General features: G+C 37.5%; 2 protein-coding genes across 3 annotated transcripts; both read left to right on the forward strand.

Moving 5' to 3' along the window:
• Nucleotides 1-1,349: 1,349 nt before the first annotated feature.
• On the forward strand, nucleotides 1,350-7,456 carry SERF1B (small EDRK-rich factor 1B). The gene is made up of 3 exons (XM_081941152.1): nucleotides 1,350-1,498; nucleotides 5,019-5,127; nucleotides 7,047-7,456. Exons 1-3 carry the CDS (start codon nucleotides 1,492-1,494, stop codon nucleotides 7,117-7,119), a joined length of 189 nt encoding a protein of 62 aa, XP_081797278.1. The 5' UTR covers nucleotides 1,350-1,491; the 3' UTR covers nucleotides 7,120-7,456.
• A 2,569-nt stretch (nucleotides 7,457-10,025) lies between these two features.
• Nucleotides 10,026-20,010, forward strand: LOC309387821 (survival motor neuron protein-like). 2 transcript variants are annotated; one of them, XM_081944683.1, is made up of 9 exons: nucleotides 10,026-10,311; nucleotides 11,056-11,127; nucleotides 12,144-12,269; nucleotides 13,027-13,227; nucleotides 13,506-13,649; nucleotides 16,708-16,779; nucleotides 17,183-17,293; nucleotides 18,773-18,825; nucleotides 19,708-20,010. In XM_081944683.1, exons 1-9 carry the CDS (start codon nucleotides 10,258-10,260, stop codon nucleotides 19,727-19,729), a joined length of 855 nt encoding a protein of 284 aa, XP_081800809.1. In that variant the 5' UTR covers nucleotides 10,026-10,257; the 3' UTR covers nucleotides 19,730-20,010. The 2 variants fall into 2 exon arrangements, with proteins under 2 accessions (XP_081800809.1, XP_081800810.1); XM_081944684.1 differs by having other exon boundaries at nucleotides 10,029-10,311; nucleotides 18,773-18,834.
• The last annotated feature ends 40 nt before the right edge of the window (nucleotides 20,011-20,050 follow it).

The following is a 20,050-nucleotide window of genomic DNA, read 5'->3' on the forward strand; positions in this document are numbered from 1 at the left end:
CAAACGCATTACTATAAAAGTCTGATGCAATAGAGAGTAAATCCACTCTCATGTGACAATCATTCAGATAGTTAAAGATTGTTTCCTTATCTCAATCTTCATTTTTGTAGGCTAAATACATATATAGCCTTTTAATTTGGTCAAGCTTCAGTTTAAATGCATCATTTCACACATAGAACTTGATTTCCAAACCTCTTACAATCTTATAGCCAGCTACTTCCAATTTCTCACTATTCTTTTTGAACAATAGTGCATTTTTCTAGACCAAATTAATCATATAACAGTCACCAAAATAATTCATAGGAACATCTGTAAAAATTATCATGTATCAGTAATGAAAAATTATTTATTTGTATCCCATCGTTATTATTTTCAAATAACGGTAGAGCGCATATCCAAGACATACTTTATTCACAACAAAAACCCCGTGGGGTGGGTTGAATTGAGAGAACATGACTGGCCCAAAGCTGGCTTTCATGGCTAAGGGCGGAACTTGAACTCACATCTCCCACTTTCTAGCTTGATTCTTTAACCACTAGACCAAACTGGCAAAAGTTTGTGGGAACATGGTTGAAAAAGCAGGTGGTTAATATATGATGGGATTTCTGAATACAGACTGATAAAGTTGGCTGATAAAGTTGGCTGATAATACACAAGACGTAACTATTGTTTTAAAAAAAGAAAATATGGATAACTAATGTGGCAATACCAGGGGACAGTAAAATAGAAAACAAAGAATTGGAGATCTTAAGTATCAAGATCTAAAAATCAAAACTGAAAGATATGACATAAAGCAGCTCTTGGGTTCCTTTAGTTATCTATCCACTGGGTGCCAATACCTAAAAAATTGTGGTGGCACTTAGAGGTGTCAGTTGCAAAAGACCACAATGCTGGGACCCACACATAACTACACCAATATGTAATGTTTTAGGTTCTTGAGACAAACTCAATGCTTATAAAAACCAATAGCAGCTAAAAATTGACAGCTGTGACTTCCAATTGTTGTGAACAGATAATAATAATGGGAAGGACTAGGATCGGCGAATAAAAATGCCAAATCCAGGTTAAATACCTGGGTGACCAACATAATATGCATTTAGCTTTTTTTTAAGGGAAACAACCGTGGATTATTGACTCTGTTAGCAAAAGAGAGAGAGAGAGAAACCTGACTGGTGACCGCTAACTTGGAAGCTACTAGTTCAGACCCAGGCGAAGGACTACAACTTGAATCAGCTGCTGAAGCAGACGTCACCACCCAAACAAAGGAGGCCTTTTTTCTAGAGTTGCGCAAGCGCAATAAGCGTCAGGGCGTCACTGCACAGCTCCGTTCGGGACAGAGAGCTGGGCGGCGTGACGTCACGGGGGCGGTCCCTTACTTAATAAAAACTTGGGCGGGCGGGGCAAGGAGAAGGTTCTGGTAGTTGGAGCGGTTGGTGGGGAGTTGGAGCTCGCGAGCGTAACGGTTGTTGTCGCTGGGGTTATTGTTTTGCCATGGCCCGTAAGTATTCGACGCGACCGCTCTCTCCCACCACCAGGAAGGCAAGGCTGGGTCGGGGCCCGTTAAGGGGCCGAGAGAGACAGTTTCACGGGGCCTTGCGGAGGCCGTAGGCCGGAGAGGGAGGCGCCTCTCTCTGCCTGTTGTTCGTGGCATCTCCGTGGTGGGCGGCGATCTTGGGGTCAGCCACCTATTTAATAAAAGTGGAAGCCGTTGCGAGGTGCGTCGCAATCGTCGCTTGCTTTGGGGATTTTGTTACGGTCGCCGGCGGTTAACAAACAAACCTACAAATGTTTGGCTTTTATTTTTTTACATGGAAAAGAGGGCAGCTTTGATTTTTCGTTTCCGCGGTTTTTTTTTATCCGCCCTCGTTTAAGTCGGCGAGGGGAACTGACCTTTCCCACCCAATTTACACACACATCTGCTTGTGGCTCATAAAAGTAGCTCTGAAAAACTGCCCGGTAATTCGCCTTGCGCTCGGTGTGCTTCAGAACCTGTTTGGAAATAGCTGTTTTATTAAGAAACTGAGTAACCGTCCTCTAGTTGCAGGGGACTCCAACCTTGGCAACTTTTAAGTCTGGGGGGACTTCAACTCCCAGGATCCCCCAGTCAGCTTTGCTGGCTGGGGAATTCTGGGAGTTAAGTCCGCCAAGCTTAAAGTTGCCAAGGTTGGAGACCCCTGCACTAGTGTATGGTATTTGAAAGAACCCCTTAGCTTGTCTCCTTAAGCAGCTGTTGGCGATTGAATGTATAACAATTATGACTGAACTGATGTGGGCTTCTGGATAGTTCAGTGTGATCTGCTTCAAAAACTTAAAAATCTAACAGTTATCCATAAACAAATTGGGTAAATAAAACATGCCCACTAAATTGTAGCTGAAAGTCTGAGAAGTAATGCGTTTAGGGCTGCACCTCGATGAACCGTTATATCTAGACCACTCAATTGCTTCGTGGATATCACAGCTAACCCAGTAATTTGATTCCTGGGGGGGGGAGGGGGGGTTGTTTTTACATAGAAACTTTCATAACAAAAAGCTGCAGTTTCTGTGCCATACTGTACATTTAGATCTTCTGGTTTGGAAATACAGAATGCATAGTCCTTACTGAATGAACTGATATCTTGGGGGGGGGGGGTCTAGGGACCCACATTTTTAAACTTGGTACAGATATACCTTATGATTATAGTGCCTCTTCACTTAAGGAACTAAAATTTATATACATGGTTGTTGCCTGTGTAACTTGTTTATCCTTTCACCAGTGCTATAAAATAGGTTAGGCTAAGAGAGAAACTTAATTTAGTTTTGTCTTTTAGGGTGTTTTTCTAAAATGCGCTTAGAAATAAAAATGATTGCAAGATTTCTCTGTAGTAGTATGTTTATTTGATGTGTTTTATTGGTTTTAAATTCAGAAAATTGTTATTTAAATGGATAGAATTTAGCTTTGCCCAAAATTAAGTATGCCTAGAAAGTATTGTGTGTGTCCCCCCCCTTTTTTTTTCTAAGACTTTAAAAAACATTTTAAGAGTTACAAGAAGCACTGGCCAAAACTGGAATTAATAGAATTGAAAAAGATCTTATTTTCAAGACTGATTTCTAACAATATGATATTGTAAAAGTAGATCAAAATAAAAAAGCACATCCCAGTTAAAATGTACTTCAAACTTGAAACATTTGCTTCTAATATCACAATGTGTAGGATTGAACTATTATACATTTTTAAAGTTTCAAATTCATAATCACCAAACAAATTCCGCAAATAAGCATATGGTTTTCCTAAATATAATGACAGATAAAACTTTAAAACTACAATATATTTTATGTTGAGTATACAATAATTTTTCATGTGTTCAGCATTTTCAAAATGTTTATATTTTGCTTACAGACATAAGATTTGCTGAATCAAATCATAAACCTATCTAATCTCACATTCTGCATCACTGTGGCCAACTGAATGTATTTGACAAATTCCCAAGCCTGACCTAGGAGGCAATAGCCATATTCCACTGTTGCATTCTGGCAATAGATGTGCTATTCATCGCCACTGATAGCCTGATAGTACATGAACTTTCTAGCCTCCTTTTAAAACATCCAAATGTGCTACCTATTCTCACTGTGGGCAGCAAATTCCAAACATATATTATGCTTTTAATAATAACGTATTTCTGTCAGTCTCTAGAATCTCACTATTTAGATTCAACTTTGAATTTTAACATTGTAAGAAAATTTTCTGACTTTTTCCAATGTATTATTGTACAAGGTTTGTCATGTCAAACCTTGCCCTCGTTTTTTCCATATGCTTCCTTGCCAGATAGCTTACTTTAGTGTTGTTTTATGTAGAGAGCAAGGGAAATGTTTTGATGGAAATACACAAGAAATATTACTTAGGCAAAAAAGACTAAAACATATTTTAAGTCCAGAGAAACAAGGTAACATTGGAAAGTGACTTAAGCAAATGCCCCTTTATTTATATGGAATATAAAAAGAGGCAGTACAACACAATTATTTCATTCTATATGTGTGATTATTTTTAATTTAAATATTTCAACTGCAATAAATGTTTGGATAATTGGCCTACAGTTTATCATTCCTTTAAAAGGGTCACTCCAGCTATTTTAGTCCTGTGAAAGACATGAAGATGTTTAAGATCATTTGTGAACAGATCCATTTCTTTTAAAAGTTCTTAAGTGGATATCATTTGGGCATGTGTTGATTTAATTAAGTTGGTTCGTCTTTGTTTTAATCATGTTTATGGAATATCTCAATTCATTCCACCAGTTCAGAATTGGCATCTGTTCTGTTTCTCAGTAATGAAGACAGAAGGAAGTAATTCATTTTTTTAAAAAAATAGTTTTTATTAAAAATATTTACCTTAAAAACAAAGAAAAACACAACAACAAAATAAAAAACAAAACATAGATAACAATATAAAGTAATTATACAGCCTTCAATTACATTCAGTTTCCCTGCTTTTTCCTTATTTTTTTCTGATATCTTTAATATTCCCATCATTAGTATCCTAGTGACTTCTGGTTGGGTTCCTATTCCAAATGAATCTGCAGATATGTTTAATTTAAATATTACATTTAAAGTGACAATAAAGTTATTCTAAGTCTAAGATATTTGTTTTAATATTTTCTCTGTTTTTCATAGTCTTTTGCATATATTATTTTATCAATTGGTTGCATATATTTAGCCAAAATTCATTCTTTCCTATTTTTGTTATTTGAGCAAGACTTCCATTTTATAATTTTTAAAGACATCTTTTGTTTTTAAATGCATTTCAGACTGCTATAAAAAAAACTGGGTAAAAAGCATAATAGGTTCATAAGAACAACTGCTAAGAGTTTGCAGCTCCTAAATATTCAAAACTTAGTTTTATAGTTTAAATAATTTTGGCATGGAAAAGACATCCTTGAACCCAGGATATTCTTTTTAATGCCACACTGGTAACTGGATTTGATATTGTAGGTTGTATAGAAAATGTAATTATCAATAATTATCCTAAAACCTGGACTCTTTTACAGGTGGGAACCAGCGTGAACTTTCCCGCCAGAAGAATATGAAGAAAAACCAAGAACAGAGCAAAGGGAAAAGAAAAGAGGACGCTTTATCAGCTTCTCAAAGGAAACAGAGGTATATTTGCATAATCTGTGACATCTTTCATATCTCATGAATACAAGTAGTCCTTGATTTACAACACTTCATTTAGTGATCAAAATTACAACAGCACTGAAAAAAGTGACTTATGACCATTTTTCACCCAAGCACACATTTTGAACATATGATCAAAATTCAGATGCTTGGCAACTGATCCATATTTATGATTCCTGCAGTGTCCTGGGGTCATGGGATCACTTTTTGTGACTTTCTGATAAATGTCTATGGAGATTCTCAGTCATCCAAGTCATTGTTGTCCCAAAGGTGCTTTTTCAAGAGGCAACTGGACTTTCTGGTTTTTCTGACTGGATGGTGGGGAATGGAAGGATTTATATTCCTTGCAGATAGCTGGTATAAGGCCTAGACTCCTTCACAGGAATTCCACCCACTCACTGGTATAGGTATGTGGATGATACTTGGATCAAGATCAGAACACAGGAATTAGAAGCATTTACCAAACATATCAACTCTCTGGACAGATACATCCAATTCACACAGGAAGATGATAAGGAAATAAATCTAGCCTTCCTGGACTCTGCAGTACACATTAAAGAGGACAGAAGCCCTAACATTGCAGTTTACAGGAAAAAAATGACATACACACACAGAGCAATATTTACATTTTGATTCTCACCACCCATTGGAGCACAAAATGGGAGTCATCAGAACCCTACACCACCAAACTGAAGGCCTGCCTACCAGCAAAGATGGGAAAGAAAAAACTACAATTCATCAAGGAAGCCTTCAGAGTGTGTGGCTTCCAAGTGGGCCTTCATCAAATCTCAAAAAAGACCCTACATGAACTCTTCTATAGTAGATAACACAGAGAACAAAAAACAATTGCCATTCCATATATTGCAGGAATATTGAAAAAGTTCAAGAGGATCTTTAGCCCACACAACATATGTGCACACTTTAAAGGATACACTAATGCAGAAGCTTGTCCACCTCAAGGATAAAACACCCAGAAACAAACTGAGTAACGTGGTATATGCAGTACAATGCAGTGAGCCATGTGCAAATTTGTACACACAGGGAAACAAAACAACCACTTCATAAATGCATGGCACAACTTAGAAAAACAAACTCATGACCAGATTCAGCAACCCATCTGCATTTAAAAGACAAAGACCACTCTTGAAAACAGCAAAGTCCACATTTTGGACAGAGAGGACCACTGGTTTGAAAGGGTTCAAAGGCCATGTATGTCAAAATTGAACATCCCTCTCTCAACAGAGGGGGAGGGATAGGACATCTTCTATCTCCTGACTACAACAGTCTTTTCAGCAGTTCCAAAAAGGCTCCACACACATTTGTACCACTCAGGTGACACTGATGACAGATAAACCTTCAGGTGCCCTTAACAATTTGCTAAAAGAATGCAAATGACCAGCTGTCTGCAAGGAGTATAAATCCTTCCATTTCTCAACATCCAGTCAGATCTGAAGAAGGTTCTTGGATGAGAAGTGAAATGTCTTCAAAGAAAAACCCCAAAAGTCCAGTTGCCTCTTGAAAAAGCACCTTTGGGACTTTCTGATAAGCAAAGTCAATGGGGAACCCAGATCTTAACTGTGGTTACTAATTTAATAACTGCAGTGATTCACCTAACTTGGCAAGAAAAGTTGTAAAATGGGGCAAAACTCACTTTAAAAATGTCTCACTTAGCAACAGAAATTTTGTGCTCAATTGCTGTCCTAAGTCAAGGACTACCTGTATATAGTACAAGTCCAGCGTAAAGTTTTTCTGTGCTCAGAAAAGATAGAAGTTCTGCCCTTTTGCATTTATTGATATTAAATTGATGAGTTCAGCCAAGTACCTGAGATTTATTTGTGATGTTCTGATTCTGTAAAAATTGGCACCACAAACTGACCTCCTTATTCTTTCTCTTTTTACAGAGATTCTGAAATTATGCAGCAGAAGCAAAAAGCAGCAGATGAGAAGAAGACTCATCAGGCAGGAGCAAAATAATATGTGGCTACAGAGAGGACCTAATAATGCTGCAGCATCTCAAAATATAGGGCCTAAAAAAAGACATATTTGTAAAGTAGCCAGCCATTAAATGGTTAATGTTTATCTTCTACTTGCTTGCTTGTCCAGTATGCATTTATTTTAGAATGTATGGCTAGTATAGTGTATTTGCAGCTGACTTGGCTTTGATTGAATTACTAGAATCTGGTCCAATAAAATTGGATTTTAAGGTTGTATTTCCCCTTTGCATGTCTGGTAGTAACAGTAGCAATAGCCAAAATGTATTTTATTGTTAAAATGTTTGCTCAATAAATTGCTTGTGTGATTATACCAGTTATATATGCAAGTGAGCTGGAAAATATATATGGCAGCACTCTTACATTCAGAAATAATATTTTAAAAGGATAGGTATCTGTACTTGCTTTCCACTTTGTAAAAGGTCAGCTGTAAAGTTAATCATAAATTATTTTTACAATAAAAATACTGCATGACATATTGTCAGAATTGGGTACTCAAGAAGCTCCAATAGATTTTCAGTTATTGCTGGAAATACGACATAATTTAGAGAATCCTTTGTCACATTTAGCACAAATAACTTGCCTTTCATCATGTGTTCTAACTTCAATCTGAGTATTTAATACCATTCTTCAGTCATTGAAAACCAAGATTCTCTCTATGTAAAATTGCAATTAAAATCGAATTTGAATTAAAATATAAACTATATTATCTTTTGATTAAAACTTGGTTTGGTTGTAAGTGCAGCAATCAGGGAATGGGCTGCTTAACTTTATTGATGTGCAAGATTAATTCCATGACAGTTGATAAGGACCTTATTTGAACAATTACTTTTATATGCATAATTGTGTTTCAGCTTGTGACAGAACCAGACTGACCTAGAATTAGGTCAAGAGAATCTTCTGAGAACAGCAACTTCTTCTGAACAATGAAATTTTATTAGCATATTTGTCAATGGGAAGAGGATAATAGGGTGACCTTAACTTAATTCTGAACATTTCAAAGACTGCGCTAGAGCATACAAAGAACTAACTGCATTGTTTGAAAGGTACATATAATTCAGAGTTTCTTAGGTCAGAGGTTTCATGGAATAAGCAATTCTTGCAACGAAATAGGTATTTTGAAAATGGCTGTTAGCCATGATTTAATTTTAAAACAAATACAGTTGTGACTTAAATGTGATATGTTGGTATAAAACTTAAAGTAGAGATAACCTTGTGTCCTTTCTGTGATGTTACTAAATTTCAATTGCGTGGGATTTAAAAATAGTTGGATTTTAGATAAGACTGACCTGAATTTTAGGTAAAAATTGGCCTTCTGGATTAAAAATAATGTGTAGATTATAGTTATTCAGATTCAGTTCCAGACAGTTGCTTTAGAACATATGGCAACTAAAATGGTTGAGAATGAAGAAATATTCCTAACAATTTATAGTCAATTTGTATTTATGATAAGTATGGGTTTTGTCTTCATCAATAGGATTACAGGGTTGCTAAAATTTGGACAATCGCTGGCTAACAACAAAAAGTGAAAGAGATGAGATATCTTTACTGCCATCTAGAAATCATCTGGATTTTTGTAATAACCCCCACCCCATTTCTCATACATTTGCCCTCTTTTCTGCTCTTTGCACTGTAATCAGTGGAAATAGAGCTGTGGGAAAGATGATAGAGTACTTACAAAAATCCATTTAAATTATTTTTTTCAAGCAATATAGTTACTGTATTAGAGTTTTTGTCACAGTCTTTATCATTAATCATTTGAGTTGATCAGGCTCAGTATTCTTGTTTTAAATATTCTGTGTAAAGAATTTAGGGGTAGTATATTTAATTCTCTAAAATTTAACAGTATAATCATAATTAAGTAGGCATCTGATTTATGAGATTAAATTCATTCCATGTACTAGAATGCATTGTGCATTGTCTGTAGATGGCAGTGCATGGCTAACTTTTTCTGGGTTAAAAAAAGAGTCAGATTAGGAAAACTACTTCAAAAATCAATGCAAACAAGGAAATTGACAAACTTTCCATAATAAGGCAGTGGCAAATTATTTTTTGTATTGTCGAGAAAATTGCAATGCTTTGTTAATGATAGTACCAAGATTCAAATGAAACGTGTGTTAATGTAGACTGAATTGTATAAATATGGAAGAAGCACTGGGTGAGGTATTTGGTCCAAAAGGCTATTTTGTGGTAAATGGATTCTATGGCAGATTACTAGAGCCATCCAATTTTACAAAGATCTCTTAATCATTCTAATAAATTCAAACTCTTGGGTACATTTTATAGATGTTAATAATTTTTCAAATATATTTTTGACATTTTCAAAACTAATGCAACAGGTAGATTACTGAAAAATGCATTGCCATTTTAAATGCAGTAAGACAGGAACGAATAATACAGCAGCATCAAATGAAATCAAATCACTTGGGCAGAATGGTTCCTTAATTTTAAGTATAAAAATGGAAGACCTTTTAATTCATGGCAAATTCAGTATTACATTAGTACCCATTTGTTTTCTGGCTTGACATTAGGCAAAATGAGGTACAAATCTGAGGCAGAAAGGAAAATGGGTCAGACGACGGTGGGTAAAGGATTGTCAGATTGATTAAATGTATGGGCTGTGCCAAAGGATTCTGGCAGTCCGTTGGAGATAGGAATTGAAAAGGGGACATAATGTGGTTTATAGAATCATTCTTGAAAATCAGCTGAGGATTTTGATACCCAGCCTGCTGCTTTCTGTAGATTACGCCTCCCCAAATCACTCACTGTTTTCCCAGTTGGCTGGGAATTTGGTAGGGCGTGGCCTTCCTCCCGGAGCGCCCCTGTTGGAAAACGCTGAGCCGTTGCGCCGCCTCCAGCTGAGAAAGCCGGGGGTTGGTGGCCGTTGCCAACGGAGCGACGATCACCTAGCGAAGGAAGACGCCGGGCCTTCCGACCGGTAGGGGGCGGTACCGCGTCGGCGCCGCGCAGCCGGCCTGCTCTTGTGGAAGCCTCGTTGGCCGGAGCTCTCCCCAGGCGATGCTTAGCGAAGGAGGCAGGCGGTAGCCCGCGAAGTGGCCTTCGGGAGAGACGCTTCGCTCCGGACGCTTTCCGCTTGTTTCCCTCTGGCTCGGAAGTTCACATGGCTTCCCGCGAAGGGGACGACGCGGTCCTGTTCAGGCGGGGGGCCGGGCAGGTACGGTTCTAGGCGTCTCTTCGAGGTCCTTCGCCATAACCACGGCCGCTGAGGCTGGCCGGTGGCTCTGAAGCTGCCCCGCGTGGGAGCAAAGGAAAGGAAAGGGGGGGGGTTGAGATAAAGCCCTTCTTTTAAAGGGGGCGCGTGGGAGCCGGGGGGGAGGGGCGCTGGTCTGAGGGGCGTCCGGACTTCCCGAAAGGCGGAGAAGAAGCGCCAAGCAAAACCGCTGGAAGTTTTGGCGGAATTTCAGAGCCCGGAGTTTGGTCCTGTTGCAGGGCAGGGACGTGTGTAAAGTTGCCGTTTTTTCCCACTCCACGCCAGAGAATCCAACACGCCAATTAAGTTAGACTTCGACTTAAGAGCAGAGGTCCCCAAACTTGGCCACTTTAAGACTTGTGGACATCAACTTGTGGAGTTGAAGTCCACAAGTCTTAAAGTGGCCAAGTTTGAAGACCTCTGACTTAGAGTCACTATTTGTCACTTTGAATGTACACTACATTAAAATGAAATTTCCTTGCAATAAAGCTCTCAAAGGGTCTCCTCCGCCTCTAATATACACTCCACATAAGCATGACACGATAAATAAATAAAAACATAAGTTATTCCTGAAACAAAGAAATAGTGATGTCCGGTGAAAGTCAAGATTATTCACATTGCATGGTTCGTTGTGGTGACTGTTGTGTTGTTGTTGTTTTTAACTTCTTCAGAAATATGCAGGGTTTTTTTGTATTCTGCTTTTCACAGAGTGATGATTCTGATATATGGGATGATACAGCATTGATAAAAGCCTACGACAAAGCAGTTGCATCTTTTAAGGTAAAACGCACAATGGAATTTTGCGCTCGCTATGCAAAAGGATTGTTTTTCCTGTATATATATATATATACATCATATATTGTTTGATTCTTAAACATTAAACTAGCTAGGAACCAAATAGAAAATTCTGAAGAAATGATTTTCCCTAATGCAGAGATGTAATCAAAAGTACAAAAGCACTTGCGCTCAAAATGCAAACCATTTCAGAAAGAACATGCTTATATATCTACAAAGGCATTTTATTTTCTAAATTTTACTTGGTATTTATCTTGAGAGGAAAAATGAACCATGTGCCAGGACTAAGCCCCAAGGTTGGCTACGTTTCGGGCTCTCCAAGACACCTTTATTATTTAATAATATATTCTAGTTAAATAGCCAAAATTACAATTGTTTGTTTTTTGCCTGAACTCTTGTTCGAATGCAGCAGCATCTTTATGCATGTGTATTTATGTAGAAGCAAGCAAACTAAATTTGAACCAATATGTTACATTCTCATTTTCTGAGAATTACATATCACTTGAAAGCTTACAGAAGTTCTTAAAAACTACATTTTAGAAACCACAGTTTGATAGAGAAACAACCAATCCATCTGCCTGTATGATATTCAAGTACATCATCAACCTTAGTCATTGAAGGATTGCTTGTACGATCCTGAGAGGTTTCTTTTTTTTTTTTGTTACATTCCATATGTTACATAATTATTTCAAATTGTTTAAAATATGTCTTTTGAGTTTAAAAACTCACAATACAGTTAAAAGACTAGTAGTTATAAAATGAGGTTTTATAGTGGGTTTGAATATATAAGCAGTTGGTTGCAGAACCAATGAACTTGAAAATTAAGGGAGTCGCATCTAATTAACATTTTACTGAAAGTCTATCAGGAATCCTGAGGGTGTAGGTTGGACTAGGAAATGAAAAGCCAGTTGCCAAGAAAAATATAGCCATGTAGCCATCAGCAATCAAGCTCAACTTGAACAAATGTCTATTTTTACTAATTTCTTTATTTTCTCCCACAGAATGCCTTGAAGAATGGTGACTGTTCAGACCCTTTGGACAAAACTGAGCAAAATGCTGGAACAAAAAGAAAAAACAATAAAAAGAATAAGAGTAGAAAGAAAAATAATGCTACAACACAGAAACAGGTTGTTGTTGTCGGTTGTACGGTAGAATAATGTATTTAAAATAAATAAAGATGAGCCTTTTTAAATGGACTTCAAAAAGGAATTAAAACTCTAAAATAAAAAGACAAAAATTGTTCCTGGCATGAAACAGAGGAGGCAAAGTTTCAATTATTTAATTCTGTTTCACATGAAATTAGAGAAATTGAGATATCTGGTATTTGCCAAGATTTAAGCTTTTTTGGTAGGTTAGTTGTTTTTCAATTATTAAAAGTTATATTATTTATAACTGTTGTTATAAAAGTGTGTGTTTATAAAGACTTTTACATCTCGTATTATTTGAATCTCTGTTTCTAGTCTATTAAAGCTATATTTTTCTTTTATAAATTACATGGTACAAGTTCAAGCAAATAATTGGAGCAATCCCAGAGCGAAACATTATAGGATATATATTTGTAAGGGACGAAGTATTTACCTCACATTTATCTTTAAAACAATACAGTTCTTTAAAACTGGTATAATTTGAGCTGATCTGGTTTACTATCAGATCCCAAACCAGGACAAAACTTCCACTTCCAAAGCTTCCACTTTAATGAGATTTACTTTTTTATCCTTCCATCAATCCATTATTAAATTCAGATCCACTTTAACTGTTTGGAATGCTTGCTGTATAAAAATAATGCCACACCTTTATGCCAGGAGCTAGCTAATAAATATACAGTAAGGTGAGGAAATAATTGATTTGAAGCGTCATTAATGTAATATTTTCTTTTCAATGCAGTGGAGAGTTAATGATGCATGTAGCGCAATTTGGTCTGAAGATGGCAATGTATACCAAGCAACTATTACCTCAGTTAATTGGAAGAAAGGAACTTGTGTAGTTGTTTATACTGGATATGGTAATAGGGAAGAGCAGAAGTTGTCAGATCTTCTACCACCGATGGATGCCGAGGGAACTAATGAAGAGAAAAGTGCTGCTGAGGTAAGACAAATGTAACAACTTTACACCAAATAGGAAAAATATAACTAAAAAAATGCATCCTGTCCTCATTTAGTGACCATGGTCTATTCCAGCTACTTTGTGGTTATTATCATCAATAATGACATTTATACTGGTTATTTTGAAATAGGGATTATTTTAACAGTTGTATTTAAAACAGTATATTTTACAGAGAATAAAATGAAAATAAAAAGTACAGTATATATTTTGTAGTTTTAAATACCTGCTGCACATTCATAAAACTTATATTTTTTTTCTAGAATGAAAACGAGACTCAATATTCAACAGATGAAAGTGACTTTTCCTTCCGGTCACCTCAAAGCAAACACAACCCTACAAAACCAGCGCAGTGGAACTCCCACTTTCCTCTTCCACCATCACCTTCAGCACAAGGCCCAGAAAGGGTAAGTTTATAAGCAAGTTTGAAAGCTTTTACTTTACTAGGCAATGATATCCACAAAATTAAATTATAGTTGTTATATTAAAAGTTAAGGTGCCGCATTGAAACTAATTTTATGAGGAAGGACATATTAGAAACTATTCAAACACAATTTGCTTTAGTTTAATACTGGGTTGTTCATATTGGATGGAAAGACTCCCATCAGAGTCTGTATAGTCCCACTGCAAATGAGTAGGTTATTTTAAAGATGAATAAACACGGTTGTCTGAAAAAGTTTTTGGTCCTCTCAGATTTTCTGATTTTTTAATCCTTGATACTGAACATTATCTGAACAGAACTTTGTGCGAATTGTATTGATGTGTTAAAGAGAATCTGAAAAAATAAACATCTACTTTTTTGTGCATAAACAAAATCATCCAACAAGTAGTGTTGAAACAGTTGAAACAGTGTGAAACCCTAATTGTCTCTCTACTTCATGCAGTTCAGTTAAAAGAATGACTAGGGCCGTGATGGTGAACCTATGGCACGCATGCCACAAGTGGCACGCGGAGCCATTTGTCAGGGCACGCGAGGTGCTGCCTTGTCAGCTGGCCAGCGCGCATGCACGGACTGCCCAGCTGAGTTCACCTTTTTAAAAGCCATTTTTCGCCCTCCCCAGGCTTTAGAGGCTTTATAGGAGCCTGGGGAGGGCGAAAAGAGCCTCCCCCGCCCCCCTGGAGGCCCTCCAGAGGCTTCAGGGACTGTCCAGAGGCTTCCCTGATGCCTTCGGAGCACTTAAAACGACCCTCCGAGCAAACCGGAAGTGACTTCCGGGTTGCTCGGAGGGTCGTTTTAAACGTTCTGAAGGCTTCAGGGACCGTCCGGAGGCTTCCCTGACGCCTTCGGAGTGCTTAAAACCACCCTCCGAGCAACCCGGAAGACTTCCGGTTTGCTCGGAGGGTGGTTTTAAGCATTCCAAAGGCTTCAGGGAAGCCTCCGGACGGTCCCTGAAGCCTCCGGAGGGCCTCCGGGGCGGCGGGGGGGCTCTTTTCGCCCTCCCCAAACTCTATAAAGCCTCTGGACCCTGGGGAGGGCTAAAAAAGCATGTAAAAATGGGGTCGCGCGTTGTGCACGCATGCACACAGGGGTCGCGAGTTGCATTATGGGTGCGGCACGCCCGCACACGACCCCCCCCCGCGCTCCCCCCACTTGTGGCACGCGAGCCAAAAAAGGTTCGCCATCGCTGGACTAGGGTGTAAGTGTTTCATTAAACCAATTGATTTAGACTAAATCTACGTTACATAAATCTCACAAATTTGACTCTTCTTCATGTCCCATTCAGAAGACATTTCTGAGGATTTTAGAAAATTAGCCTATTCTTTTGAATAAAGTTATAGAAATATTTCTAAAGCTTTGTGGTTCAGTTAACATCCATAAACATTGCCTTAAAATAGAGATTTTGGAGAAAAATGAATGTTCTTTAGAGTGGCTATTCTCATAAAATCAGTCCAAGAGAACATTGTTAATAAAACAAACTAATAAACTAGGAAGACACAAAATACTTACCAGAAATATCTGGAATCGCATTCTTCTCCACTTTGGCTAAAGCCACACCACCATTAGAAAATCACTGGGTAAAAATGGGATTCATGGGTAAGAAGGAAAAATAAAACATTGTTCGCTAAGAAAAACATTGATGCCCGTGCACCACATCCTCTACACACAGCACAAGTGCCCTTCCCACAACTCTGGAGACAATGCATTCCTCCTAACCCTATCTATCTGGCTCCAGAATCAATGAATCGTTCTACTGTATTTTAACTCCAGCTTGCATATCAACTACATGGTGAGCTATCTCCTCAACACAAACTTTTACTAGCCAAAACAAAAGGTGGCCACTACATTCCTACAGCTGTTGTGGCCTGCCAGTGGATCTGGTGGCAGACTCAGACGATGAGGAAGTTGGGGAAGAACTTGGGCCAATTCTGGAGCCTGGGGATGGATGCACAGCGTCCGACACAGAGATATTTCCCAGCCACCAGAGAAGAAGATGCCTTTGGAGGCTGAAATGAGTGAGGAAGAAGAACAGCTGGGGCCTGTTCCAGATGCACATATGCGCAGAGCAGTTAGGAGAGGTGAACAATGGAGGACAAAGAGTTGACTTGGGAATCAAAGCAAATGTGAATGGCCCCTCCCTGGCTGGGGAATAAATAGAAGGAAAGGGGAGTAGTTGTCATAGGAGACAACAGTTTGTATTTCTGGAAATTTTTCTCATTGTGTTTCGTGTGTCAAAGGCTGCTTGCCGGAACTTAATTTGCAGCCTTTCGGCTGGGAGCTCATGGCCTTGAAATTATCACAGGAACTGATAAGGTCTGTTGCTATAGTTAACTCCTTGCAGTACTCTTGCATGGACTTTTCAGTAGGTGAATACAATTAATTCACAAGAGGAAAATAAAGGTTTTTTTTTTTACAAGAAGTCTGTTTCTTGCTTCTGCTAAGGCTGGGTCAGAACAGTAGCACTCAAATTATTTGAAGCCAAACCGATAGCACAACTTTTTTATGCCCATTCTCTAGTTTTGCACCATTAGAATTTGTTCAGTCCAAATTTCTAAGATCGACTGTTCAAGTCCCCAAATGGCACCATAAGACTAGAAACAGGTCTCAAGAAAGTAAAGGCTAGAGTGTGAGTTGCAGTACTCAACTATTGCCTTTTTTCCTCTTGGTCTTGCCCCACTAATTATGAGGGATGGTTTTCAGTCCACATGGAAACTAAATCTCACTCTCAGGCTTTCCTCCAAATCGGGCCAAAGCATTCATGAAACAGTGTGTATCAGACACAGAGCAGCAATTGGACTATATAGCTAAGATACCAACCTTTATTGTCAGTGAATCAAATAGGTGGTTTTTTTTTTTACTGTGCTCCATCCTACTTATGCTAGTGCTTGACCTTAATAAAGTTTGATTGATGCTCATAGCAGGTTTGCCCAAAAGCACATTGATGTTTCTCCAGGCTTGTGTTATGGGTTGTTGAGACATTCATGAATATGGTAGTATAACTGATTACGTATGCTTTGCTGCTCTAGGATGGAAGGAAATTCTCTGGGCCTCCACCTTTCTTATCGGGCTGGTCTCCACCATTTCCATCAGGACCACCGGTGAGTGATGATAGGCAATAAAAGGCACATCATAGTTATGAGAAATAAACTTTGTTGTTGAGTTTCTAGTTGAGAATTGTCATGAAATGACAATGTTCTTCTAAAAAAATTATTTCACTAATTCGATTAACTTTGCGTTAAGGATTTGTCTGAATTTAATAAGCAGTAAGAAAAATGTATAATTCGAAGTGACTAATCCTGAACTTGTATATTATAGTTTTAGCTAGTTAAAATGTCACTGTTGTTTCTAAGAGGAGTGCTTTCCTCTTTGTTCGTACAAACTAATGCTTATCTACCTTGGCTAGAGATACGTAAATTTCAACTCCCAGTTTTATCCAGCCAGCCTTGAAAAATACTATTGCAAATTAAAGCTAGCTGATAAATTTGTCCATTATTTTTCTAGTTGATACCACCTCCTCCACTTCTTAGTTCGGATTCACCTGATGATGATGAAGCTTTAGGAAGTATGTTAATAGCTTGGTATATGAGTGGCTACCACACTGGCTATTACCTGGTGAGACATCTTTTTTTTCAATATCAAAAGGCAAACTGCCTACCTTATCAGATTTATTGCTGCTAAAAATAAAATAAAAATATGATTTATGATAACATGGCTTTTTTGAAAGAAATGTCCTATATACAGAGATTGTTATAGATAAAAACTTAATGTAAATATTAAACCATGTAGTTTAAAGGCAGAGTTCTTCATTTGTCAGGCTCGCAATGTCATCTTTTTATATTCTATTTTCTATTTGTATTTTGGTTTTCTATTTCTGTTTAATTATAATAAGTAATAGGTGCTTATAAGTAGATCTTGGCTATCTGCTTCTCTGGGTTATAGCTTTAAAGATATACAGCAGTAATTTTAGGTTAGTACTAATACTACTAGTTTGTAGTACTGCCTAATAGTGACAATATTATTTATAATTACTCTTTTCTTCAATCAAAAGATTCCCATAACTTCATTTAAAAAATAATAGTAAGACACTTCCTGCTCGTAAGTTCCAGCCTACACGAAAGGGGAAAGGGATCCTCATTGATGATGGCTTCTAGTTAAATTGTCTACATGGATCTGTTCTAGGTTGGATTGTACTAAGCTCTATAATGTAATCTTTTCACTACCTGAGCTGTTCAGTTCCTCTTTTTTCATATGCTTCATCCATATTTCAAAGTGCATTGGGCCAAAAAAACAATTCTGGCAGTTCTTAAGATTTTTTAAAAGGCAAATGCATTTTCTATCACAACTAATTTCACTCAGCTTAATTTTTTCCACAAGTGTCAAAAATGTCAGTGATAAAGACATGATCACATCAAAATCTTCTGGTCAGAAAATATGAAATATTTTTCATATTATTCTGATATGTTTATTGCAAACACATTTGTGGGGGGAAATGAGAGAATATCTATAAGAACTCCTCTAAACACCATTGATGATGCTCTAGAAATTTCAGCAACAAAATCTTGCAGCTAAAAATGTGAAATGGGATGATGACAAGAGGTTTATATCAAGTCAAAAAAGAAGAATCAAAGTGGTAAACAAAAGTAAATATTGAAATGCCCATTTGTTGAGTAAATGTACAAACAAGAAAATCAAGCCAAGGTCTTAAAACTTTTATAAAGCACAACTTGTAAAAGAGACATGGAAAATAATGGCATTCCAGATGGCAGGAATAGTTTGGATTAAAATTACCACTTTTCTGTTTTATCATAAACTAAGCTTGAAAACAAACCTATTTGCTTTGGAATCATTTTGTTATCATTTTGAAAGGGAAAAAATGAGCTTTGTAGCTCATGGAATTGCACATAAAATGTTAATATCTTTCATTGTGGAAGCCCTTTTTGATCCCTTTTTGCAGGGTAGTTTTATAAGTGGCGTTTTCCTATGAAAAAACTTAGATTAATTTAGCTTGAATTTGTATTTGTATTACCTGTTTCTTACAGGACTGCAAAATGTATTAACCTTTAACTTCAAACTGTATATTACATTGCATAGGGTTTAAAGCAGGGCCGAGTGGAAGCTACCCTGGGAAAACACAGTCACTTGAAGTAAGTCTGGTAAGTATTGTATCTTATTGGTATTAATTGTGCAGTGGAAGATATTCCTTTGAATGTATGAAGATGGGCCCCTGACCAAATATCACTTCAAAATAGCATGTCTGGTGGCAATTGTTAGTAACATGTAGAACTCATAGAATAACTGAATCCAAAATTGCTGCAGAGGGATGAGTTGATAAAATCATTGGGAGTAGCTTTTACAATTTATATTATTTATATCATATTTTACATACACAAGAAGAATAAATATTTAAGCATCAGATTTCTAGCAGTTATAAGTAATCTGGAATAAGGGTAGAGGTTCTTTCTCTGAGCTTGTAGGTTTCTTTCCAAACGTTTCATTACCAGGCTAGGTAACATCTTCAGCTAAGTTTAGGGAACATCAGGGTTAGTTTCCTCTGTTTATAAAGGCTTTGTATGGAACAGAGGAACACTACACTTATAAAGCCCTGGACCACACGAAGCCCTTATAAACAGAGGAATACTAACTCTGACATCCCCATAACCCTTCTGAAGATATACTGTAAGCTAGCCTGGTAATGAAATGTTCAGAAACCAATCCACGAGCTTGGAAAACAAATCTCCACCCTCATCTATACCAACCCACAGACATTTGCCACCATCGCAAACCTGGAATATATCATAATAGTATTAGCAAAGGTTCCCAAGTGAATTTGCTTTCCCACATGATGTTTTTGACAGTCTCTCAGAAAGAAAGAGTTTCCCCCTCAACCCTTGCTAGCAGAGGAATTTCACGTATGACAGATAATGCTCAGAGATGAAAATTTGCCATTAATGCATTTGTCTACATTTATCTTCACTGCTGGCAAGATACTGATACGGTTGCTGTTGTTATCTTGTGTTCATTTTTAGGAGCTTATTCTGCACAAATTGAATAATATTCAGATAAATTCTGACATGCTGATTCTTGGGGTCAACTTAGAGTCAACAACACGAAGACTAATCTTCACTGCTAACTCCACAGCAACATTATTTTGATGTATTCCATGTTGTAGTTGTGGACAACAGTAATGACCTAAGTGAAAAACTCTATTCAAGCATGGACTATCCAGGATCCAGGACTAGAACAAGTCTTCTGTCAGTTAAGGGGATAGTTGCTTACTATCACTCAACTGATTTGAAATACTGGTCAATAAAATTAACTTTTGCAATTGATTTTCTTTTTTATTAAGCTTACTGATATCTAGAATATATA

Source organism: Natrix helvetica (genome assembly GCF_964273705.1).
Source record: "Natrix helvetica genome assembly, chromosome: 2".
In the NCBI taxonomy this organism is placed as follows: Eukaryota; Metazoa; Chordata; class Lepidosauria; order Squamata; family Natricidae; genus Natrix; species Natrix helvetica.